This window comes from Mauremys reevesii, linkage group 1 (assembly GCF_016161935.1).
Source record: "Mauremys reevesii isolate NIE-2019 linkage group 1, ASM1616193v1, whole genome shotgun sequence".
Taxonomy (NCBI): Eukaryota; Metazoa; Chordata; order Testudines; family Geoemydidae; genus Mauremys; species Mauremys reevesii.
The window spans coordinates 161,330,694-161,357,091 of NC_052623.1; the positions used below are offsets into that span (position 1 = coordinate 161,330,694).

At 42.3% G+C, this 26,398-nt stretch overlaps 2 protein-coding genes across 5 annotated transcripts in view; both read left to right on the top strand.

Moving 5' to 3' along the window:
• Positions 1-6,682, top strand: part of C2CD2 (C2 calcium dependent domain containing 2) — a 47,025-nt gene extending 40,343 nt beyond the window's left edge. The window contains exon 14 of the mRNA XM_039499175.1: positions 1,490-6,682. Within this exon, the coding sequence (XP_039355109.1) occupies positions 1,490-1,716 (227 nt within the window). The 3' untranslated portion in view covers positions 1,717-6,682. The remainder of the gene's footprint in view (positions 1-1,489) is intronic.
• A 5,147-nt stretch (positions 6,683-11,829) lies between these two features.
• The window catches only part of PRDM15 (PR/SET domain 15), a 50,806-nt gene continuing 36,237 nt past the window's right edge, over positions 11,830-26,398 (top strand). The window contains exons 1-2 of one of the 4 annotated variants that reach the window (XM_039519049.1): positions 11,830-11,946; positions 23,284-23,329. In XM_039519049.1, the coding sequence (XP_039374983.1) occupies positions 11,836-11,946; positions 23,284-23,329 (157 nt within the window). In that variant the 5' untranslated portion in view covers positions 11,830-11,835. Of the gene's footprint in view, positions 11,947-12,423; positions 12,804-12,848; positions 13,048-23,283; positions 23,330-26,398 lie in introns of those variants that run through there. The other 3 variants (XM_039519063.1, XM_039519054.1, XM_039519073.1) reach the window with 3 other exon arrangements.

Here is a 26,398-nt window from a genome sequence, read left to right on the forward strand (position 1 = left end):
TTTAACATGGGAAAAAAACAATGTATGTTTCCCTAGCCTCGTTTACTGAAACAGCTGAATCCTTTCTGCTGAAATTTTAAAAATGAAGAAATTTAGCCTGAGGTAGACACCTGCTGGAAATTTTCCATGCCCAGTCAGCTAAAGTTAGGCAAAGTTATAAGCATCTGACAACAGGGCCTTATAATGGCAAGTGTTAAGCAACTTAACTGTAGGTACCAGCTCCACCTATAATACACACTATGACTTGTACAGGCACATGGCATGCAGTGCTCTGAATAAATTAGCATTTACAGATGCCAGTGGGGATCCTGAACTTGGAATTTAAATGCCAACTTCATCTTGTGTATAAACTAGCTGTATACTCTTTCCCACCCCCCTCCACCCCCAAGTTCCTTGCTATTTCAGCAGCAATCCACGCACTAGATATCAGGGGGGAGGAGAGAGAGAGAGAGCGTGTGTGTGTATTTCTGAACATGTCATCCCATTCATTTCATATCTCTTCCCCCATACCACATGCTGTACTTCTTAGTGTATTGGAAGGATTAAATCAACCTGAATGAGATGTGAGAACTCAAAGATCCTGGAATGCTGCAGCCCACAATGAATGCTAGGCATGTATCATGGGCTTTGAGAGCAACTGAAACTAAGCAAATGGAAGGGAAGTCTACAATACTCATGGATTGGCCCTGAAAAGTTGGAGAATTCAAAGGATCTCCAATATAAACAATTCTCATCTGTACCTTGTTCTGTAATAGCATCTCTGTCCTTTTCAACCACTTTTTTTCGAGGACTGAAGGAAAACTGACATTCTCTTTAGTGCTCCTCTTAACAATAACAGTGAACGCCTACATTGCTTTTGTTGCAGATTAATATTTTCTTTTCTATTACCTGTAAGTGTCTGTGCATAGATAGAGATCTGTAGTTGCTGTAGGTCCTCATGAGTCTGAGTGATTAGGTTAGCATGAAAAGCACTATTTCCATGGAGTTGAGTGGAGGTAAAAGAATATATATATATATATATATATATAAAATATAATACACACACACACACACTCTTGCTCTTTCACTAACTTAAGAGCCTAGACTTTCCCAAAATTGTTCCATTTTGGGGCGGAGGGAGGCTGTGTGTGCATGTTGATGGAAATATAGTAGCATACAGTGTAGATGCATTCTGTCATGTGAGTGTCTAGTTGACAGCACAGATTGTGTACAGGCAAACTTCTGTTTTGTAGCTAGTCACAATAACTTAACTTTGATAGAGCATTGATGTTATCAAACCTAGAGAACGTTCATAATATTCTTGCTCCAGTACAGAGCATTCTTGGTTTCCTAGCTTGTCTTTCACACTAAGTATTTCAGAGGGCATAATTTAAAATTGGAAGCACACTAAAAATGATTTTTTTAACAGAATGTTAAAACAAAATAAAATGGTGATCCATCGGGAAAAGCATATTTATATATAAATTCTCCATCTTGTTCACCTCTGCAGGTGGAATTTTGAAAAAAAGTGCAAAGCTGTTTTTCCGTCGGCGGCATCATCAGAAGGATCCAGGAATGAGCCAGTCACACAATGACCTTGTTTACCTGCAGCAGCCAACATCTGATGAAACCCGAAGGAAGGGAGCAACGCTAACACGCATCCTTCACAAGAAAATTCTTTCTAAGAACAAAAGCAAGAACAAGCTGAATGGCACTTCCATGGAACCATGTCTATAAAACCTAATGCTCTCTCAATGATACTTGCACATCAATTGGTCAGCTGTTTACAAAACAGTACTAGAAGATGTACACACAGATTGTGACATGCATAAAATGATATTCACAAATGCAGTGGTTCCGGAATAAGCAGACAAGGCTCGGCTTTTATTTTTCCAAAACACTTTTTTTTTCTTTCTTTTTTAAAGCCTTTAAGCAAGAAGGATCCTGTCCCCACCAGCCTACCCTTAAGCATATATAGTGTTGATTGTATGATGACAACATGTTTCCCTCCCTCTCTAATCCAAGTTGTCACTCTGCATTCAATCCTGATTTGCAGAAGGTTTGAATCTACCACTCCTAGTGATAACATTTTTATTTTTGGGTGGGATGGGGGTAGAGAAGGTGGGTTGGATTGTAGAAGTGGTGTGACTCGGGAGGCTCACCTTTTTTTAAGTTTAGAATATTAAATCTAGTTTGCGTTTAACTTCTGGCCAACATGACTTCTTGGTTTCTAGGTATATGACCTGAACCACTGTAAAGAGGTAACGTACCACTGTGGTTTGTGCTTCTGTAATATGAAACAATAGTAGCAATGCAGATCTCAACTTGGGTTTCTAAAGAGGCTGAAAGTGGAAGCCGAGAGACCCTGATCTGGTTCCTGTTATAATTTGGAAACCAGTTTGTTTCTGGAAAAGGAAATTAAATGCTGATTAATACAACCTGCTGTAATAACTGCTAAATCAGTGTAGGTAGACACTTACCTTTGATATTAGCCATAATAATTGATGATTATGCAAATATGTATCCCCAAATATTTAATTATGTGCATATATTATGCTAAAACCCTTTTTTTCCCTAGGTTTACTTTGTTCCCATTTGCAAACAAAGTATTTAAAAGGTCTTACTGTTACTTTTATTTCCCCACTATATGAGAAGCTATAAGTGCTAATGCAACAGTTTTATTTTGGGGACTCTACACCCTTATCTACAATACTTTGTAGACAAGTATACTAGCAATCATATCAAAAACAAAGTTAGGAGCAATAAATGTTGTGTAGATCACGTTTAATCCTACTTAGATTTTTTTATTAGTTCATGATTTGATTTGCTAGTTACCAGTAGCCTGGAAAACAGAATTTTTGAAATGTTTCTCTTTCCCTTCCTTCAGTTACAAGTTTACAAGTTTTGTCATATGGTAAGGGTTTTTTTTTTTGGTTTTGGGGGTTTTTTTGTGTGTTTTAAAAGATATTGTAGTTAGCTCCTTTCTTTAAAATCTGATAAAAGAGAAATTGCAGTTCTCACTTAGTCCTCTCTTCTTAGGCAGTTTAACTAAAACTTCTGTATCTAGATACATTTTACAGATTACATATTTTTCATATATATGCCTGTTTACACATTCCTTTGCCATATATGCATTTCCTGCTGAGAACATAGTACCCAATCCTGCTGTCTTTACCCAGGCAAACACGCCCATTGCACCAATATCACCACTGATCTAAACTGATGCAATTCCATTGAAGTGAACAGAGTTGTGCCTGTTTCTGTCACTAGTGACTTTGGCCCAAAGACTTCAATAAGACATTTGACTGAGTAAGGATGGCAGTATTGGGCCTTAGCCTTAAAGGCATATTTTCCAAAAAATGGAAACTCTTGAATAATTGAACTAAGAGCTTTCAATACTTGTGGTAGGCTCCAAATTCCTTAGTAAAGATGTACTGAAGGGTATAAAACTTGGGGGAGAAATCTTTAGCAAAAAATAAAATATCCAAAGAAATGAACCACCAAATGCTTTTAACTGAGCCTCTAGTTCCAAATACATTTTCTTTGGCCTAGTAATAGCACTGTGACAGTACTGTCATGCATACCGTTTTACAGAAAATATGTACTGTCAACAGTCTTGCTGTATTTGTTGTTATAAATACTTGAAGGCATTTTTAAACACTATTTTAAAAAAATCTTAAGTTTGTTGCAGTTGCAATTTTTTGTAATATAACTATGCACTCTACAGCTTTTGTGGGGGGTTTTTTTGTTTTTGTTTTTTTTTTAAATCTGAAATCATTATGGCTTTGGGATTAGGTTCAAGTCCTACTTTAACATATTTGAGACTGTTTCTCCTTTTTACTAACTTGCAAAAAACCGAGGTTAGGATTCCATATCTACTTTAGAGCAGCTTATGCCATCAGCACTACAAGGCTGACACAGCACTCCTTCGGTACACACACAATTCCCCTTGACTTTGTTAGGTGGTGTTTGCACGTAATGGTAGGTAAAAGAGAGATCCCTGCCCTATTTAAAGTTTTTGATCTGGTCTACACTACAGACATATTGGTATAACTACGTTGCTCAGGGGTGTTTAAAAATCCACACCCTTGAGCAATGTAGTTATACCAACCTACCTCTTCCCCCTTCCCCCTCCATGGGAGGCAGATTAATTATGCCGATTGGAGAGCTCTCCTGTCAGTTTAGAGTGTCTTTATTTAAAGCACTATAGTGGCACAACTCAGTGCTGCCCTGATGCAGCGATTTAAGTATAAACTTGCCCTTAGTGATGCTGTTTGCTGAAAGGAGGAAAAACAAAATTAAACCCTGAATGTTGTGGCCTTTCTAAACTCAAGTTTAACTAAGGTGCATAGATATCACCATAGTATATAAGAACCTAGGAAGTGCAGGATTAGGCCCTGATGAGTGAAAGGAATCACTGATAGTAAACCAAACATTTGACACTAAATATGTAACATCTGTTAAATTACTGAGTTAGGATTTTCGTGTACAAAACCTGTGTGGTTCATTCGTCTTGACAGAATGCAAGCAGGAGGCTCTCTCCTCCACCCCCAGGAGACCAATAACTCTTGATTTTGATGGAAGTCTTGCATGACTGCCAAAATTTGAGTTTTGGTGGTGGGGAACTAAGGTGGAGACTAGAGTAGCCTATTCTCAAGATGGAGGGGACAAAGGCATTTGGGATAAAAGAGGGTCTTAATTTTTGTTAATAAATTAAAAACTTCTCAACGGCCCCTCCAAAATAGCCCTGTTCAGATGGATAGTGATTTAAGATTTGCCACATGTGGCTAGGTCATTTTTTTCCCCCCCTCTTCTAGAAATCGCCGTAGATAGCATTGAGAACATGTTAGCCATAGTCACTAGTTGTGAGCCCAAACCGACAGTTCAAATCCTCAGTATTTCAAATGTTCAAAATCATGGTCCAGCCCCTCCACCCCCCCCAAAGAAAAAATTCTGAGATTAAAAAGAAAGGTGAGGGGGTTATATGCCCTCTGGTTTTCTGGGCCTTCAGGATGAACTTGGTCATGTTTTTCAAGCTTTTCTCTGCAACCATGAGGGCTAGGAACTTAGCTTTCATTTAAAAATAAGAATGAGATTCTCATGTAATCATGTAAAAGCAGCAAAGAGTCCTGTGGCACCTTATAGACTAACAAAAGTTTTGGAGCATGAGCTTTCGTGGGTGAATACCCACTTTGTCGGATGCATGTAATCCATTTTATTTCCAGGCATTGGGGCTTTAAATAAAATCTCATATTGGAAAGCTCACTGTTAAAATTGCAAGAGTTAGCTATCTGGAAATAGATAGGCACATACCAGTAGTTCACCTACAGCCTGCTCCCTTTTACGTGAACATGGGATTTGCCTCAGAGCTCAGCAAGATTGAGCACTTAACGTTAACACTGGGTCCAATCCTCTCAGGTGCTGAATGCCTCCTGCAACGATCTGTGAAGAATACCAGTGGGCATTGGGGCAGCACAGCACCTTGCAATATCAGATCCAGCATGGTTCCCTAACTTTGGGGAAGGGCAGGGTTGTAAATATACAGACACACACACCTTAATGATTTTAGTAGTTCAGCATTTGAGAAGGAATATCACATCATGCACCAAAACCCTTGCATTGTGTTATATATTTCCTCATAATCAAATTATTTCAAAGCTGTATTGTGGAAATAATTCATGAAATCTTTTTGTGGTGATTTTTTAATTCTTATTTATTCGCACATTCTGTAAGCCAAAGAAAGTATACAGGGGTAGGTTTATTTGTTTTTTTTCCCCCATGTTTTCTCTTTATTGTTATGTAGAAATTGCAGAAGGAAACAGTGAAACTAACCATACTTTGTGTACTTGACAGCACTTCACCTCCCCATCCTCACTCCAAATTGCCCCTTTCAGTTCTAGTGATCCCTTAGGTGTTAGACCAATAGTACTATGGGGTTTGGGGAGTAGAGGAGGAATCACATAAATGTGACTTCTTTTTTTTATTGCTTGCGTCTCATTGAATATAAAGCTGAAAGTTAAGATACATGTGAGCAGGGTACCATAAAAAACCCAAGTACACCATAGCATAGGATTAAATGATTGCTCGAAGGGAACAGAGCCTGTTAATACAGTCCATATTTACATGTAGCTGCTCTACTGGAAAAGCTATGATATAAAGAGCAGAGTTGTTAAACTGCTTTTAGCAACAAATGGCCTCACATTTACTCATTGACATCCACATTGACTTCAGTGGGACGATTCATGTAGTTAAAGTAAGGCATGCGTTTAGGTACCTTGCTGACTCAGGGTCTTAATGATAAGGAAACTCTGAATACATTCAGTTAATCTTCCCACCATTCAATTAAAGGTGAGCGATGTATTACTCAGGACAGCTATACTGCTGTTGTGCGAGCTACTAGTGAGCTGCAAAAGTAGCCGACATATATGGAACTGGTTATCTTGCCAATCTTGTTATTTTAACAGCCCTATATAAAAAGTGTAGCTGTTTACCAAGGGTGTAATATGCTTGCATATTCCAAACAGGGTGAAAAATTTATTCTTAGCACTCAGCTGTGATAACTTTTTTTAATTTGTACACTAAAATAACAGTGCAATTACGAGGACTGTGCTGTACAGATTTATTAGACTATCACTAATATGCATGAAAAGAGAATCTTTTCTTTTTTAAAAGAAATAACTACTGCTGTACATAAAACAATAAACACCGATTGTCTCTGTGTAGTATCCTGTCATTTGTGCCCAGGTCTTCCAGGTGTACCAGACTGTCTGTCTGCTCATCTGCATTAATAACAAGACTCCATGTTTACAGGGCCTCTTTACCTGTTTTCTTCTAGCAGCAAGCTCCTCCTAGCTGTGCCTGACCATGTGTTGCTCAGTTCTTCTTGTGCCTGAACCCATCGAGGAAGGATGTCTTGCTGCTCTATTAGGTAGCACAGTAAAGCTGTGTTGGGAGGCAGCCTATCGGAGGGGATTGAGGGACTAATGAATGATTTGAGCCTAAGCTTTGATGTTTGCATAGTTTGTCCAGGTTTATGAACATGCCCAGCTCTTAATGGACAATTTGTTATATCCCAAAAACAACTATCACTTCATTTTTTGTCAGAAAAGGTCCTTTAGCAGAACAGAATGTCCAGATGTCATTTTGTGTGGAATCCTACAAAAGTAGGGCTGGGTGGCACCTCGACACGTAATGTAGTCCAGCCCCGTGCACTGAGGCAGGGTTATGTATACGTAGTAGTATAGCAGTATTGGTTGCCAAGATGCAGTGGTGTTTAGATGAACTGAATGGAGCTGTTTGCCTAGAGGATACTTAGTGTTCTGTGTGTTTAGTTTTTGTGTGTGGTTTAAAAAAAAAAAACACTGGAATTTTTTTATGTTCATTTTCCAAACATTAAAACTGGGATGAAATTGGGTTTTAAAAAATTGGGGGGGGGGATGTTCATAATATACACATTTTACTACAGTATAATTTAAATATTTTTATGTACAAAGATATTTTTGTCTCACTCGAAGCTAATAGTTTTTCCAGAAATCCTGATTTGCATACACTCCTATAATTTTCTTCAAAGTATCCTCACTCTTGTTGAGCCTCTTGCTGCTTTGGAGGTAGTCCAACTTTGAAAATAAGCACCCTGCATCAAGACATCCAGGGGGTACACTCAGAGCTCACCATGTCACTTGGCTGAAGTTGGGAAGTGTGTCTTGATGACTGTTCCAAAAAGGCAGCACATCCAGTTTCACATCAGGGTTAGGCATGCTCAGGTAAGTCAGTACCGGGTTTACAATGGCACCATGGAGCCAGGCCCTTGCTCAGAAGAGGCCCCAGCCTGCTCCGCTTGCACTGAGCCCCCGCCAGCCTCTGGTTCCCTCTCCCCCGCCCACCACTTGGCCGGCCGACCTGCCTGCCGGTCGGCCAAGGGCCCCTCTCCGCCCCCTGGCCCCACCTGCCAGCTCCTCTCTGCCTCCTGGTCGGACCCCAGTGCACCTCTGGCTCCAGGCAGTCTCTCTTCTTCCCATCATCTATGGGGCCCCACCTGTCTCCCCAGAGCTGAGCCGCCTGGGACTCGTACAGAGGCCTGGCCAGTTGGGGAGAGTCCTGGCCTGGCTGATCATGCCACTCCTGAAGAGCCAGAGTGATTCCCTGCCCCGGGACTAGCCCTGGCTGCACTGCCGGCTCAGCCCGGCAAACAGAGTCACCTCCCAGCAGAGCCGGTGAGTGCGGGAGTTGGGGAGTGGGTCCCTGGGGGGACTGAAGGGATGCTGGGCTGTGAGGAGGTGGGGAAGATCTGTGTGTGTGATGGGGCACTAAGGAGTGGAGGTTCTGTATGGGGCACTGGGCAGAGGTGCTGTTGTGCAGGGCGCAGTGCATTTGTGGCAGGATCTGGGGGGGCACTGGGCATAGGAAATCGGAGGGGTGTTCCCGTGTTGCATGGGCGAGCTCTGTGGTGTGGCATGGGCACACCCCCAAGGGGAAGGGGCACACTGACAGCACAGGGCCAGGCAGGCCATTGTGCAACTGGCAACTACCACTTTGTAAATAGTGCCCTCACACTGGGCTGGGTAGAGCAGGTCCCTGCCATGCCATGTCATGCCCCTGGCCAGCCCCTCACTCCAGGGACCGACTTCCCCACACCATGCTCCATTGCCCCCATGATGGCCCACAAATACGTTTGGGGCCAGATCCACAAAAGGTTAATCCTGCCCTGAGGTAAGTAGTAAATTCCCCTTTTCAGATTTGAAATTCCATCTTTAGTGGCAAATGGTTGAAACACTCTGGAATAAGGGTCATAGTTAGCTGCAAAATTCACCTCGAGGAAGGGGGTGCAACACTTGGATGACGTTCCAAAAAGAATCTTCAGCACCAAACACTTCAGGGTTCACATTACAGGCCATGGTTATCTCCCATTTCTTATTGTGTTGAAGGTTTTGTTTTCTTGTGTTCTGGGGTCAGAAGTATTTCTAAAAGCAGCTGGGTTTTCTTGTCGTATGTTTCTCCTGCAGTGTTTGTACTCAATTCAGCTGAAATTTTGGTTGTCAGGATATGGTAAATGTGTATATTGGCAAACATGTTGGCAGTAGTCAGGAAAAACTCCAATGTTTTCTGTGTGTCACACAGTGATACCAAGTTTTCAACAATGAACATTACCTTAGTGTGCAGAATCTGGTGGTCATTTTGGTTATTTGCCAGTCTCTTCAGAGTTTCTGCTTTAGAACCAACAAACTCAGGATGATCTAAGAGACACATTAGTACAGTCCATGTGTTATTTACATGACAGGCAGCGCAGTACAAGCTCATCCAACAATGTGGCACAAAGGGGTAGGTAATTGGCAGCCAGTTCTGCACTCATCTCCCACTGTGTAAAACAGAACCTTCAACTTGTTTGCAAATGGCCCCGAATCCAATGATTTATGATTTCATGCCTTTTATTTCTTCTGTAGCAAAGAAATAGGTGAGCAGTATCTCCTTGAGTCAATCATAGTGCAATATTAACGTTGTTTGATTTTCAACCTGTATCAGGTGTGTGTTCTGCATTTTACACTGCAGAACAGCTTCAGTCTCAGCACTGCAGGACACAACAATCGCATAAAGCGTTCGTGTTTAACAAAAATAAGTACCTGAAAAAAATATTAACTGGGTATAAGTCAGTAAAAAAACAAACTGGTAATTTATCGATGAAAATTGGTAAAAACTGAAAACCCGGAACACTAAGGGTACTCAAGAGCCCAGTCCTCGAATGAGCTCTGTGTGGGTGTTGGGGGCCATCTGAATGGAGCCCATTGTAGAATTGGAGCCTAAATTATTTTTAGTTCACTGGCCAAAATGAAAAATAAAGTTCTGGGTTGACCTAAAATGAACCATTTCATTTTTTTACTTTTTTAAACCTCTTTTTAATAATAAAGTGAATTTTGAAACAAAGTAATTTCAAATGAAAAAATCAAAATGTTTTGGTTGAACTTTTTTTAAAAACAATTTTGAATTTTTCAGAATTTTTTTCAGTCAAAGCACTTGGGCAAATGTGACCTGTTCACAAAATTTTGGGGGTCAACCTAAATCTGCGTTGTTTGGTGACAAAAAGTTTTGTTTGAAAAATTTCACCCAGCTCTACTTCTGGATAATCCTGCCAGCCTCTTAGCAGCTTCAACGCACGTTTTAGCGCTCTAATTATTCACTAGCCTCTTCCCTCTCTCAAAAGGGGTTGGTTGTAATGATTTTTCTGTTTTTCCCCCTCCTCCCCCACTCACATCTTTCTGTGGTGACTCTCCGCCTAAACTGACTTTTTTTCTATGGGTTTGGCCACACTGAACTAGAAATCTATTCAATGGCCCCTAAAAATGCAGAGTTAGTGTTGCTTGGTGGTATGTCGCCCCGTCCAGTATATTGAGTTGGGCAAAACTCAAACTTCTGAAACAGGGTCTTGTAGTGGGAAGAGCCAGGCAACTTTAAGCATGGTCAGTGCTTCCAGCCTCAGCTGTAATAGCATTGTGGAAATCCATTTAATGGCTTAATTTATTAATTCTGTGTAATCTGTTTCAACAGTCATATTACAGTAGCCATCCTACCTGTTTGTGAATGTGCTTTGTAACACGTGGCATGGGGACTGGGACATGTGAGGGTGTGAGTAATGCCCCACTGTTTACACTAACCATGTACTGTGGGAAGGCTGTAGCCTGTTTAGTAATACAGAAGATCTCATGTTTGTGTTAGCATCTGTGGTTTTAATTGTATGGTGCTGGCGTTTAAGTCCAGAGTATTCCAGTTAAAGCATAGAAATATGCCTACGCTACAAGCACTATCTATGGTAGAGGATAGACCCTTGCTACAGTGAGGGAAGTAACTTTTGTTACTGTAGTAAATCCAGGGTGTCCCTTATTTTAAGATGTATTGAAATGTATTAAAACCAATAGCTTCCATTTAAAATGGTATTTAACTGCATTGTATACAATAGAGCTGTGGGAAATGTACACTGGAAAGAATATATGATATCCTAAGGGCAACGATATTTCCCTGACATGTCCTTTAAATTAAATAGTGTTATCCTGTATTTTTCATGTAGTTTTCCCTTATTTTCATACACCACACGTGCGCACCCTAATCCATCCCCTGTGAGGCAGGACTTGGTCAATGGACGAATTCTTCTGTGGCCCAAGCTGTGCCTACAGAAGGGGTTAGGTCATCTTAACTGCATCATTTCCACAGGTCTGAGCGATGGAGCAGGTGCCTGTAAGTCAAGAGTTCTCAAACTAGGGGTCAGGACCCCTCGGGGTTGCCAAGTTATTACATGGGGGTGGGGCTCGTGAGCTGTCAGCCTCCACCCCAAACCCTGCTTTGCATCCAGCATTTATAATGTTAAATATATTAAAAAGTAGTTTTAATGTATAAGGATGGTCATACTCAGAGGCTTGCTGTGTGAAAGGGGTCACTAGTACAAAAGTTTGAGAACCACTGCTGTGAGTGCTAGGGGCAGAGCAGGGCCGCTCTGTGGCAGCCTGCAGCACACTGGGCTGAGCACGGGCTGGTCTGCCCCACGGAAGGGAGCTGCAAACGATCCCCAGGTGTGCAGCAAGGGGGGGGCCAAGAAGAAGGAGAATCGTTACACGGGGAGGGTGAGAGCTGCCAAACCAGCTACAAAAGCACTGACAGCAGGGAGGGCCCCTGAAACTGGGGCGGGCAGGCGCCCCCGTGCTGCAGGCGAGGTGGCTGAGCTCTGCCAGGCAGCCCCGCCGGTGCGTACAGCGCCCTGCACAGGGGCCCGGACCCTGCCGGCTGCAGCAGCGCTATGGGATAGCCCCGCCCCCACAGCCCGGCGCGGCGCGGCGCGAGAGTAGGCGGCCCCCGCCGCGAACTACGACTCCCATGGTGCTTTGCTGGCGGGCGGCCGGGCCGGCTTCCGGTGGCGCGTGGTTTCCGGAGCGGATCGGAACCTGGAGTCCGGATTCGATCCGGGTCGGAACATTCCAAAAGCAGGTAACGCAGAGCCCCGCATTCCAGCGCGGCGCGCGGCGCTGCCCGCCCCTGGCCAGCGGCCCCCGCCCTCCCCTGCGGCCCCACCGCCGCGCGGCCCCCGCCCCGGGGCTGCCCCTGGCGCGCGGGGCCCCGGTCCGGCTGCGCCCGAGCCGCCGCCGCCGCCTCCACCTCCATCTCCAGGCCGCCTGGTCTTTGTTACAGCGGCCGCGCCGCCGCCGCCGCCGGGGGGGCCGGGCGGGTCCGAGGCAAAACCCGGCGGAGCCGCTCCCGGATCCCGGCCCAGCCGCCGCCCCGCGGCGCCTTGGAGCTGCAGCCCGGAGCCGGGAGCGGCCGGGGCCGCGCGGAGCCCGGCTGGGGCGGGGCTGGGGCTGGGGCTCGGCAGGTGCCGGGGACGCGGGAGGCTGCAGGCCCCATGTCGCGCTGTGGTGGCTCGTGTGCAGAGCGCCCCCATTTCCCCGGGGCGCGGGGGGGAGAATCCGCCCCCCCCTCCCCAAACCCCTTGGCGGGGCTGCAGCCGCTGTGAGCCCGGGCAGGAGCTGGACGCGAGTAAATCCGATTTTAAATACAGCCCCCCCCGCCCCGCCCCTCCTGGGGAGCCCGACACAGGCTCGTTGCTGAGACCGAGAGAGATTGTATCTGTTGTCGCAGGGGTGAAATCACCGTAACTGAGGTGTTGATGAATAGACTCGCTGTGAGTCTTTCCAAGCCATAAATGCGCAAGCTGGTTATTTAAACAGCGTATTAAAATACAACGTGAAAACACTTTGCACGTCCACAGAGAGGCAGGGTTTATTGTATATTTCCAGGGAGGGTTGTTTTTACTTTTTCATCAAGCCCTTTATGAACTCTGTGAAGAGGTGAGATGTTTTGACTTCCAAATTTTAAGGGATTTTTTTGTTCTGACTTTGGGCTATACATTACCTAGACCTGAAAGGAGTTAGCTGTGACAAAGCATTATTCTGCCACATAAAGTGAAACCTGTGCTAAAGACCCCACCTCCAGTGAGGGAAACCACAGCTGTCAGAAGAAGCCACTTCAAAATCTCTCCAATTTTCTTCAATCTTTAAAGGCCACCTCTACCAGGCAGTGGGGCTTTTTCTGGTTGGTCCCTTATATATTTTTGAAGGATGACTCACTACTCTCTTGCATTTAATATAAACAGGATCTTAGTTGGCAATGTTAACAGATTGTTTTGGATGCAATCCTATCTTAAAGTTAAATTGGATCAGGCCCATTGTAAGCAGGTTGGGAAGTGGTCTCATTTAGGAAATTATTAAGTATTTATATAATACAGGCATTGCCATCATGGTATTGCTATATACATTTCTTAGTAGTTTTACATTTAAAATAGCTCAGCTCTATTGGCCTCCATGGGAAATCTACTTTTCAGGCAGTGGTGCTGAGGATGAAAGTCTGGTCCTCTCCACCCTGTAACTGTCATGGTTAGTTCTGTATTGTCATTCTGGCCTGTGGAAATGGAAGACACTTGAAAGTTTTGCAGTAACCGTATTTTATTTCGTAACAGTTAGATTTTAGCCTAAAATGTAATATTGTGGCCCTATTAGTATCCCATCTATATTTCTTCAAAAACATGTATCTTCTTATTGGGGTGCATTAAAATGGTATAAATGAATGTATCTGTTACCTAGGTTTATTGCTAAAGTATGTGGTTTAAAGGCATGATGAAAAGTCAGGAAGACAGGACTAAGGGAGGGCAAGATAACCTTTCATGTTACTAGGAAGTACTTTGAGTTTTCTGATGGCAGTTGGCAATGTAATGTTCTGGCTTTATTTCAAGCCATTTAAATTATAAAACATATTGGTCCTATCATTTTGATCCTGCATTATAAGTGATGGCCTATAACTAAGAACAAGGTGTGATGCTGTAGGTTGAATTATAGAGGGAAAATGCCCTTTTCCATGGTGCATTCAGTGCTGTTTCCTATAAAACATTCATTCCTTGCTGATGCCTTTCATTAAATACACTTTGAAGTTTACTTAGTACACACAAGTGATTATCATGTTCACAGAGGGGCTAAATAAAATATGCTGTTTTAAAAAGGTACAGCACAAAGTCAGTACTTTATGTTTTGCTAATCTGCACTCTAAATGGCGGGGGCATAAAAAATAAGACATCCTTTCCCCATCTCTCAGCAAAAAAATTAACAGTAGAATTGTATACTGAAGCCTTGTGTTACTAAAACTTTATTACTTGACAAAATATACTGCAAAATATCTTTAGTATGGTAAGAAGTATTATAAATAAACTACATCATGAAATAAGTGAACAAAGTAAATTTTCTGATGAATTTTTCTTGTTTTATGTGTGATTTGCAACCTTCCTTCAGTTGTGTGTTCCAGTTATTTGTGCAAATTAGTGAAGTTCTACTGTAATGTAGAAAGGGAAACCTGTATCATACACTCTCATCCTCATTGGTTTTCATGATGACAGGTATCCTCATAAATTCAGACAAATTAAAGGTTTGCGTCTATGCATCTTACGCTTGAGTTTTAAAAAATTATATTGTTTCCCTTTTTATCTAGGTTACCAGTTCAATTTGTGAAACTAAAATTGTGCATCTTGCCACTATGACCTACATTTTCCAACTCTGTGTTTTAAATATGTAACAATGTGAACTCACTCTCCTTTGCTCAGATAAATGGAAATATTTTTATAAGTGCAATTTAAATGCGTTGGTTCTGATCGTGCAACTTGCATCGTGTGCCTGTATAGACCCTCAGTGAGGCTGACTTCAATGAGGCTCCACGTGGATTTTATAGTTCGTGCATATGGAAAAGCTTTCAGGATCGGAACCTTAGTACAATTGGAAAAGGGGAGTTTACCTGGTTATGTGCTTAGAGCTCTTGCTTACATACAAAATTGCTCAGTTAGGTATAAAATCAGAAAATAGGCATCACCTACATTTACAATCTGCCGATGATTATTAGATTATTACAGTAATGCTGCAAACGTTTGAGGGTTGGGTAAAATTCTCCCATTTACTTGCAAAATCTTAACTGATTTAACATATAATTATTTATAGAATGCTATTTATAGAATGCTATTCATCACTTGAGTATGGTTATGTATATTGGTAACTGAAGGGACAAACCAACAGATTCTCTTCACTAACTGTTATATTTAAAGTATATCAGGCTGATGATAGCTTGCTGTTTGTGGGCTGACAGAACTCGTATGCTCCCTGGTGTAGATAATTTGCTAAAGAAACTTGGCTGATCACACATCATTTCTTGACCTCCAAAACAAGTGCAGGTTGATAAATCAAAAATCGCCTATCAAGCTGATGTGAGTTCCTCGCCCTTTCTACTTAAAGGATATGCTGTCCTGCTCTTTCCCCCATTGCCGAGAGTACACTCTGCACCTGTGATCTAATGGCCATTGTCCCCTTAGCTGAAACGATATTTGCAGAACTCCTCATGCATAGTGATGGGACTAAGCTGTTCATTTGCTTAGTCACCACTGTACTATTCCTGTCAATGTTGTTGGGCTTCACAGAAGTTCATTATCATCTGTACAAGCAGATAACTATGTCCAGTGGAATGAGTAACTTAACAGATTTCTCTGCTAGTACAAATGTTAGTATCTTAGGGAAAAAATGAACATGGTCTCAGGGTTAGAGCAGAAACTGGGAGTAACAACTACCGGGTTCTATCTTCAGCTGTGCCACACAGTGTGACTTTGTACAAGTTTTTCCACCTCTTCAGGCCTCATTTACCTATGTGTTAAAGGGGTGTAATAACACATATTTCAAAAGGGTATTATGAAAACTTACTTCAGGTTTGCAAAGACCCTTGAGATCCTTGCCTGAAAAGTTCTATGTGAATGCAAAGAAGAATCATCAATCCAGTTGTAGGGTTACGCTTCCTTCTTCGAATTTGGAAAAACCAAAGATGTAGAGGACTAGACAGAAATCTGTATCATGAGTGCATATAGTAATGTACAGTAGTCTTTGAGATCTCTCTCTGTACCTGAGGTGTTTCATTTAGCAAATTTTATTAGCTAACTTTTAATGGATATATTTACACAGCAGTTTTGAGTCTACTTGATACATAATTACAGCTTCTGGTTTTCAGGATTTTTTAATTTAATTTTTCAGGGCTTATTTTTAGCAAGTTTTGAGTTCCATGTAGATGTCCAAAATTGTGTTTTGGGAGGGGCTTTCTCCTTGTACATATATGTAGTACTGTTTCCAAAACACCATGTTAAAGCGCACTAGGGTGCACTTTAGTGCACCCCAGCAGACTACACCAGTGGTGCCTGCGGACGGTCAGTGTCAGCAAAGTGTCTTGTGCCCTGCAATCAGATTACTGTGACGGGCCACAGGTTGTCCACCACTGCCTTAGATACAAGCTAGGGAGCAGGTACATTGCCTGTATAAACAAACTGCACTTGGAAAGGGGTGATGTCAACATGAATTGAGTGACCATTTCTGGTGTTTTTCTGGTGTTCATGGGATAAACAGCAATTTATTTAAGTGTTTCATTGGTGTGTGTTGGTGAAACCCTAAAATCAGAAACCTTATACATATTGCATTATCTGTTCTGTCTTTGCTCAACATAATACAGTAGATCATTGTGCTAAACTTGCTGAAAAGACCTCTCATGCATCAGAAATCATGCTGTGTAGGAAACAAAAACACTTGTTTAGAAAGGTGGACATTAAGTTGATGTAAAACATTTACTGAGAGTTGGTACCTTCTTATCAATTAATTAATGAAGTGTATTGGGGTGACCTCTTGTTTTCTATCCTCATCTCCTTAAAGGGTAGCATTATGATGTTACCGTGTTCTCCCCTTTCTCTGTTAAATCACTTGCACTTTCCCAAAGCAAATAGCAGTTTTGGTTCTTCCACAACAGTACACATCTGCAGCCTCATTATTATCAAAAACATGTTTTGATTTATTCTGCTGTTTGTGAAAAATGCCATTCTGATAATCCTGGAGCCAGAGTTACTTGCACAACAAGTCTGACACAGGCAGTGTGCCACATCAATGAGTCTCAGCCCAATTCTCTAGGGATTACTTTAGGACCCATCGACATGACCTATGGAAACTATTGCAAGGGCACAGACTATGTATAACCTAGAATTCCACAAGTGTCTCAGCCATTGTCAGCACTGAGCACACTACGGAGAAGCTGTGTGGGTTCCTTTACACTAGAACAGTGGTTCTCAACCTGTTTACCATTGTGGGCTACATATGCAGCTCTCTGTGTGTTATGTGGGCTGTATCCAGGCAATATACATACTATGTAAATGGCCCTGAGGATGTCACATGGGCTGCAGCTGTGTACTGATTGGACCATGGGTTGAGAACCACTGCACTGGAAGCACATTTCATTAAAGCTTGAATGAGTGGCAGTGGTTGGAAGTGGTGTTTGGTGGAATTCATAAGGAGACTGTGGATATCCAAATTATCGTCCCAGGGGGATGTTGCCTGGAGGACAGATCCAGGAGGAGTCTGAGTGACCGGACAATAGCGGCCCACCTGGTCCTCTTTCTTGCTATGGAACTTGCCCAGTGGAGTGTTAGCTCAGATCCACTTGGTAATGAAACAATGTTGTGCCTAATTGATTGGAAGTAGCTTCTTGATTTCAGGAGGAAGAACATGTTTAGTATCTCTGCAGAGCTGACCCTGTGTTTCAGTGATCATCAATACGGCTGAGAGCTGTAGAGGAAATATCAGATATTGCTTTCTGGTACATATGTGATACTGGCAAGTCTGCAACTTGGGCTATTGTACTAGGAGTGTGAATTGCAGGGACGCCTTAAAGGGAGGAGGGATAGCTCAGTGGCTTGAGCATTGGCCTGCTAAACCCAGGGTTGTGAGTTCAATCCTTGAGGGGGCCACTTAGAGAGATGGGGCAAAATCAGTACTTGGTCCTGCTAGTTAAGGCAGGGGGCTGCACTCACTGACCTTTCCAAAGTCCCTTCCAGTTCTAGGAGATAGGATATCTCCTTTAATTTATCCCTGAGGCTCAATAGAAAGAGTTGAGCATGAGTTGGCCTCACTTACATGGTAGGGCTGTTGATAAGAACATAAGAATAGCCATACTGCATCAGACCAGTATCCTGTCTGCCGACAGTGGCCAATGCCAGGTGCCCCAGAGGGAGTGAACCTAACAGATAATGATCAAATGATCTTTCTCCTGCCATTCATCTCCACCCTCTGACAAACAGAGGCTAGGGACACCATTCTTTACCCACCCTTGCTAATAGCCATTAATGGACTTAACCTCCATGAATTTATGGAGTTCTCTTTTAAACCCTGTTATAGTCCTAGCCTTCACAACCTCCTCAGGCAAGGAGTTCCACAGGTTGACTGTGCGCTGTGTGAAGAAGAACTTCCTTTTATTTGTTTTAAACCTGCTGCCCATTAATTTCATTTGGTGGCCCCTAGTTCTTATATTATGAGAACAAGTAAATAACTTTTCCTTATTCACTTTCTCTACAGCACTCATGATTTTATATACCTCTATCATATCCCCCCTTAGTCTCCTCTTTTCCAAGCTGAAAAGTCCTAGCCTCTTTAATCTCTCCTCATATGGGACCTGTTCCAACCCCCTAATCATTTTAGTTGCCCTTCACTGAACCTTTTTCTAATGCCAGTATATCTTTTTTGAGATGAGATCACATCTGTACGCAGTATTCAAGATTTGGGCGTACAATGGATTTACAGAAGGGCAATAAGATAGTCTCCGTCTTATTCTCTATCCCTTTTTTAATGATTCCTAACATCCTGGATGTCTTCAGAGAACTGTCCACTATGACTCCAAGATCTCTTTCCTGATTAGTTGTAGCTAAATTAGACCCCATCATATTGTATGTATAGTTGGGGTTATTTTTTCCAATGTGCATTACTTTACATTTATCCACGTTAAATTTCATTTGCCATTTTGTTGCCCAATCACTTAGTTTTGTGACATCTTTTTGAAATTCTTCACAGTCTGCTTTGGTCTTAACTATCTTGAGCAGTTTAGTATTGTCTGCAAACTTTGCCACCTCACTGTTTACCCCTTTCCCCAGATCATTTATGAATAAGTTGAATAGGATTTGTCTGAGGACTGGCCCTTGGGGAACACCACTAGTTACCCCTCTCCATTCTGAGAATCTACCATTAATTCCTACCCTTTGTTCCCTGTCTTTTAACCAGTTCTCAATCCATGAAAGGACCTCCCCTTTTATCCCATGACAACTTAATTTACGTAAGAGCCTTTAGTGAGGGACCTTGTCAAAGGCTTTCTGGAAATCTAAGTACACTATGTCCACTGGATCCCCCTTGTCCACATCTTTGATGACCCCTTCAAAGAGCTCTAATAGATTAGTAAGACATGGTTTCCCTTTACAGAAACCATGCTGACTTTTGCCCAACAATTTATGTTCTTTTATGTGTCTGACAATTTTATTCTTTACTATTGTTTCAATTAATTTGCCCAGTACTGATGCTAGATGTACGGATCTGTAATTGCCAGGATCACCTCAGGAGCCCTTTTTAAATATTGGTGTTACATTAACTATCTTCCAGTAATTGGGTACAGAAGCTGATTTAAAGGACAGGTTACAAATCGTAGTTAGTAGTTCCGCAATTTCACATTTGAGTTCTTTCAGAACTCTTGGGTGAATGCCATCTGGTCCCGGTGACTTGTTAATGTTAAGTTTATCAGTTAATTCCAAAAGCTCTTTTAATGACACTTCAGATTTGTCACCTACAAAGTATGGCTCAGGTTTGGGAATCTCCCTAACATCCTCAGGTGTGAAGACTGAAGCAAAGAATTCATTTAGTTTCTCCGCAATGACTTAGTCGTCTTTAGGTGCTCCTTTTGTATCTCGATCGTCCAGGGGCCCCACTGGTTGTTTAGCAGGCTTCCTGCTTCTGATGTACTTAAAAACATTTTATTATTACCTTTTGAGCTTTTGGCTAGTTGTTCTTCAAACTCCTTTTTGGCTTTTCTTATTACATTTTTACACTTAATTTGGCAGTGTTTATGCTCCTTTCTATTTACCTCACTAGGATTTGACTTCCACTTTTTAAAAGATGCCTTTTTATCTCTCACTGCTTCTTTTACATGGTTGTTAAGCCATGTGGGCTCTTTTTAATTCTTGTACTGTGTTCTTTAATTTGGGGTATACCTTTAAGTTGGGCTTCTATTATGATGTCTTTGAAAAGTGTCCATGCAGCTTGCAGGGATTTCACTCTAATCACTGTACCTTTTAATTTCTGTTTAACTAACCTCCTCATTTTTGCATAGTTCCCCTTTCTGAAATTAAATGCCACAGTGTTTATTATTATTATTATTATTATTTATTATTAAAAAAAATTATTATTAGTGTTGGGCTGTTGAGATGTTCTTCCCACCACAGGAATGTTAAATGTCGTTATATTATGCTCACTATTTCCAAACGGTCCTGTTATAGTTACCTCTTGGACCAGATCCTGCGCTCCACTCAGAACTAAATTGAGAATTGCCTCTCCCCTTGTGGGTTCCTGTATTAGCTGCTCCAAGAAGCAGTCATTTAAAGTATCGAGAAATTTTGTCTCTGCATTTTGTCCTGAGGTGACATGTACCCAGTCAATATGGGGATCAATTGAAATCCCCCACTATTGAGTTCTTTATTCTGATAGCCTCTTTAATCTCCCTTAGCATTTCATCATCACTATCACTGTCCTGGTCAGATGGTCGATAATAGATCCCTACTGTTATATTCTTATTAGACCATGGAATTACTATCCATTGAGATTCTATGGAACATGTGGATTCATTTAAGATTTTTACTTCATTTGATTCTACATTTTCTTTCACATATAGTGCCACTCCCCTCACCCCCGCCCCGCACTACCTGTTCTGTCCTTCCGATATATTTTGTGCCTCAGAATGATTGTGTCCCATTGATTGTCCTCACTCCACAGGTTTCTGTGATGCCTATTATATCAATATCCTCCTTTAACACGAGGCACTCTAGTTCACCCATCTTATTATTTAGACTTCTAGCATTTGTGTACAAGCACTTTAAAAACTTGTCACTGTTTATTTGTCTGCCCTGATGGAGCTTGCATGCTTATCCTATGCGCATTTTAGGAGCCATCACCCAGAATGACTATTGCGCCATTCAGAAGCAAGTGCTGGTGACTCTGAGATGGTTCTTGGATATTTCTGTTTGCTGGACAGGCAAAGTGCATGAAGCATGAATTTTTAAGAAATCTGGTTTGTACAAGAAGGGACAGTGTTTCCATTGTCAAGAGGGGTCTCTGCCTCACAGTGAACCTGGGTGACTGCTGTGCTAGGTGTATCTTTGGTGAGCGTTTCCTATGGCAGCTTGAAAATTCGATTCTCAGATCAGACTAGCTTTGCTGTTTATCACCCTCTGCTGGGTGTGTCTTTAGTTTTTCTCCGTCCTCCCTCTGTTTGCAGTTTTAATTTCTCATTCTTCTGCATTTATCCTCTCTCAAATGCATCCAGCCTCTTTCTCTCCTTCCTTAGTTCTTTTGCTAATGATTTTGCCGCCTCCTCTCCCACTACAGCGCTGGGAAGAGCCTGTCCCTTGTTTGGGGGTTCTGCTTCTCTTCCTTATGCCTCTGGATATGTCACTACAGGACCAGAATGACCTCTCGGAGTTGGGAGAGAAATGATCTTCCTGACCTTGTTTGTGCTTGCCCATTTTTTTTCTGTGAGCCCCAGATAATCACTAACAAAATATAGGGCCCAGTTATAACAACCGGCCATTGACAGTTTAGGTTATTTAGACATCAGTGAGAAGTAATTATCCAATGATTTTCATCCATTAACACTCAAAGTGCTTTAGAAGTGAGGGTACAGGTTCTTAGCTTCATTCCCTGGTGAGGGGAAACTTGTTTGCATAGAGGTCAGGTGACTTGAGTAAGAACAATCACACAAGTCAGTGGCAGAGCTCGGACTAGATTGTGCGTTTCCTAACTCCCAGGACTTAGATGGTAAGCTCTCTGAGGAAGAGACTGTCTTTTGTTATGTGTTTGTACTGCGTCTACCACCAGGGGATCCTGATCCATGACCGGGGCTCCCAGTAATAATAATACTGCATCCTCTCCATCAAAGCACGCTACCTCTCTGGACCAGATGTGCAAAGGCATACATGATTTACAGCCACCAAAATTTAACCCAAGCTTGTGGTGGTTGTGTATCAAAGAAGTAACTTTCCTCTCTCAAATAGAGTTTTTCCTTTGTTGTTCTGTAATACCCAAAAATAAATCAAATAAAATCAGTCTTCCACATCTGGGGTTGCAGTTTTTAGAATCCCAGCTCCTTAGCTCTGTGTCCCATGACCAAAAAACCCAGCATCATGACTTGAGCATTGGGATTCACATTGCAGCATTTCTCCATTCTGCTTGCTGTCTCCAATATTCCTAGTGAACATAGGATTCGTGTTACGGAGTCCTGTCATTTTCGACATCCTTCTGGCTCATGAGAACGGTATTTGCAGGTGGAAGGAGGAATGATGTGACGTGACTGTGCACCACATCAAAGCTGGCAGACCTCATTTCAGGCTTGTGAAGCAAAGGCATTGAGAAATAAGTCTTCTACTTCATGCTCAACTTGACACTTCATGGCCAAGAGTTGTGTGGGATCTGAGCTCATTGTGTGAGGTTATGCACCATGTGCTGTACTGTCTAGATGATAGAGGGTATGAGTTCCTGCATAGTTGGTGCACACTTAAACATTTCTGCCCCCTTTTCTGTGAACCTTGCCTTAGCTGACACATTACTAACAGGTGCTGTTGCAATGTACAGTGGAGTGCACTTAGAGTAAACTCAGAGAGAAAGTCAGTTTATAGTGAAATGGAATAAAAGTTCCACGTTGTTTAGTGGGTGTCTATCCGTAGTGAGCCATTATGTGGAAGGGAAAAAATACTTGACAATAAAAGAAAAAGTTAGATTGTGTTTGTGTGCCTGCTTGTAAAGGTGTGATAGTGCATGAGCTGGTGTGAACTGTTTGTTCATAAATGCTTGTATAAGGATTGAAATAATGTATTTGTTCTTTTCATTAAAAAAACTGCACAAACCAGAGTGGTTAGGAAAAGCATGATATTTATCATAGGAGGGGTCTTGCAAGGCACCTGACATCACCCTTAATATGGACATTAGTGGATCATTAACCACTTTAATTTGTATTTTACATTCTATGAATGATATACTCTGCTAGGGTTCAGTAGTCTCTTTGCACACGCATTGGGGTCAGTTAATATTATCACTCAGTAGGTAACTCTTTCATTAGATCTGCACTTTAGAACTGTGTCAGGAAGCAGCATTTACATTATGCTCAGTTTTCTCCTTTGTATTTTGACAGGTTTCAGAAATGGCAGAGGATGGCAGCGATGAGACCATGTTTATTTGTAAGTACTAGAAGAATAATGATGGAGTCATAATGTGACGTGTATTTAGAGAGCATTAATTTTAACGCTCAAACCATCTTACTCTTATATTGTTTTCCCAAAGGTGATTATTTAAGGGAAACCTGAATAGTTTATGGCAGTGTGGAGGGAATCACACTAAAGTTAAGAATACAGATTCTCAGTTTTTTGTTGGGAAATGCAAGAAGTGGCTAGATATGAATTAGTAGCTCAGCTTTTTAATTGCTAGCCTCCAAGAGACTAAGGGTATGTCTGCATTGCAATGAGACACCTGTGACTGGCTCATGCCAGCTGTCTCAGGCTCACGGGACTCAGGCTAAGGGCTCTTTAACTGCAGTACAGATGTTCGGGCTCAGGCTTGGACCCAGGCTCTAGGACCCTGCAAGATGGGAGGGTCCCAGAGCTGTGGCTCAGCTGGAGCGCGAACGTTTACACCGCAGCTAAACAGCCCCTTAGCCTGAGCCCCACGAGCCCAAATCAGCTGGCATGGGCCAACCGTGGGTGTCTAACTGCAGTGTAGACATATCCTAAAAGCCTAAAGGTCTTCCATGGCTAAATTGTTTCTTTAGGCTAGGTGACTGCTGACACACTGGGGAAGGAACTGAGGAGCTCCAGAGTTAAAAGCTTGAGCTGCTACAGCTTGGGCTAAAGAGTCAAGACTCTAGCGGGGGCTGTGACAGTATTGCATCCTCTGTGGATATGGCACAGAGGTGGAACTGGAACACACGCTCACCAATGAGCTGCACTTCCATAAGTGGACGAGACCATGATCTATCTGGCGTGGGGAGATCAAGAGCAGAGAGTGCTGCCTTGATGGTATGTGTTATAGTCCCTTTCCCTCGCAGTCCCTGTACGTGCCCTTCAGGGTTGGAGCTCCAAAGGTCAGGACGGGACTGACTGCGACATCTTCTCGCTTTCCAAAATTTGCTCGGGTTCCCCCCCAAACAGTAATGCTGATTCAGTTGATATAGTCTTACTTGGATTGTTCAACTCCAGAGTGAGCCTTTTTCCCCTGCCCCTCCTCAGAAGAGCTGTAGAAGCTGGAGAGGACCAGAAAGCAGAGAAAAAGGCTCTGATCATTATGGGTTTCAGGGGGGCAGTTATCTTGCCAGTTCCACAGTTGGTGTATGTCAAACAACCCCCCTCCCTCAACCCCAAATGGGACAAGATGGTTGAATTCATGAAGTTTCTTGCCTCCTATGTGAGATTTTTCCACAGAATTTAAGGGCCGCTTCTGTTTCAGAAAAGTGAATTTCTAGACCTGACATTGTGGGCTTCCATAGTTACTGACCATCAGTGAGTTTCATATCCAGTTACCTCAGTTTATAAGCCAGACAACTTGTTTCTAAAACGCCAGCTCTTACGTGCTCAGTTTGGGGCTTGAAAATTGTGGCTGCCTCTTTCTGTTCCATGCAGCATCACCAGAAATAAGGGTTGACAGTCGTGTTGGTAAACTTGAGGCCAAATATTTCCCTCCAGGGTAGATTGGCAGTGGCCCTGGAGGTTTTTCGCCTTCCTCCGAAGCATGGGGCAGGGGTCGCTTGCTGGTGGATTATCTGCTACCTGAAGTCTTTAAATCATGATTTGGAGCATTCAACAGCAGAGTAGAGGGAGAGAATTAGTTCAGGAGTGGATGGATCGGCTTATGTGGCCTGCATCTTGCAGGAGGTCAGACTAGATGATCATAATGGTCCCTTCTGATCTTGGATTCTATTAAATATAATATGCGGTGGCTCTTCAGCAATTATGATGACTTTGCAGTGCCAACAGCAGTGACACTTTTTCCCTTCTGACAGCAAACTAAGCATGTATGACTGAAAAGATGCATGTAAAGTCCCATACTTTGACTTCAGTGGGAGCAGGGAATTCTGTCTTGGAATTCAGTAGGTTGAGCCATCATTAGGTAATAGGAATATGCCATGGAGGGAGTTGTAGTCTAGTGGTTAGAGCTGGGAATTGGAAGCAGACTTCATATGTTCTGTTCAGAACTCTCCCAGTGACTGTTCCAAAGTTTACACAGTTGCAAAATGGATGTAATACCCACCTCTTATGTTACTGAGACTTAGTTGTTTGCAAAGTGCTCTGAGATCCTTGAATAAAAAGCACTATAAAAATGCAAAATATGAAGGTTTGTACTTGATTAGAGTTATTCTTCTGACATAAACTCGATTTTGAAAGGCATCTTCACTGCTAAAGCCAAACCGTATACACTCCCCTTAGAGAAATCTACGGTTTATCTCTTTGTGTCTGACTTTTTGTATTTCTTCTGTGGTCATAGGCCCTTAAGTCTCACATATGGTGAGCACTCTGATTCAGGGGAGACTCTGGTATGAGGCATCCTGTACAGATTCTGTAGACTTCAGAGACATATGTCAGAAAACACTAGCGTTCCCCACTTTGATGATTGTTCATCCACCAAAGGATTAAAGAAAATGATATATGCTTCTTGTACTCCTAAATAGTGCTGGACAATAAGAAATGTGGAGAGCCCCAGGCTGTACATTGTGTGCTATCTTTGCACAAGTTTCAGGCACTCTTAATTCCAATGCTGATCATTGAGTGAAAGCTACAGCTACAGCAAATCCTTTAAGGAAGTGCTATGTAAGTTTCACAGACATGAACCCTGCTGGTGAGAGTTTGGTTTCCCGTTGTAAAAGCAAGGTGTTCTGTCTCACTAGCTACAGTCTGGAATTAAATTCTGCATCATGTTAATTTACAAACATGGATGTAATAATATACTTGTGCAACCTTACTGAAATCCTCAAGGTTCCCCACGTTTCACTTGAAGTAGAATTTGGCAGCTGGGGAATATCCCCTCTGTGATGACTTCTTGTCCCTATCCAATCAACTGGCTTCACAGTAACATTTTGACAACTTTTTATGACATAGAAATGTATGTTTCAATTAGTCCTTAAATTGACTCTTACTTTATCATTATCCAGATCTAAAGATTGTTTCTTGGGATCCCTTTAGCCCTGGATAACTTACAGTATTTTAAAATAAAAGTCAGATATGGGGAACTGAAAGCTTGTATTATTTTGCCCTGTAATA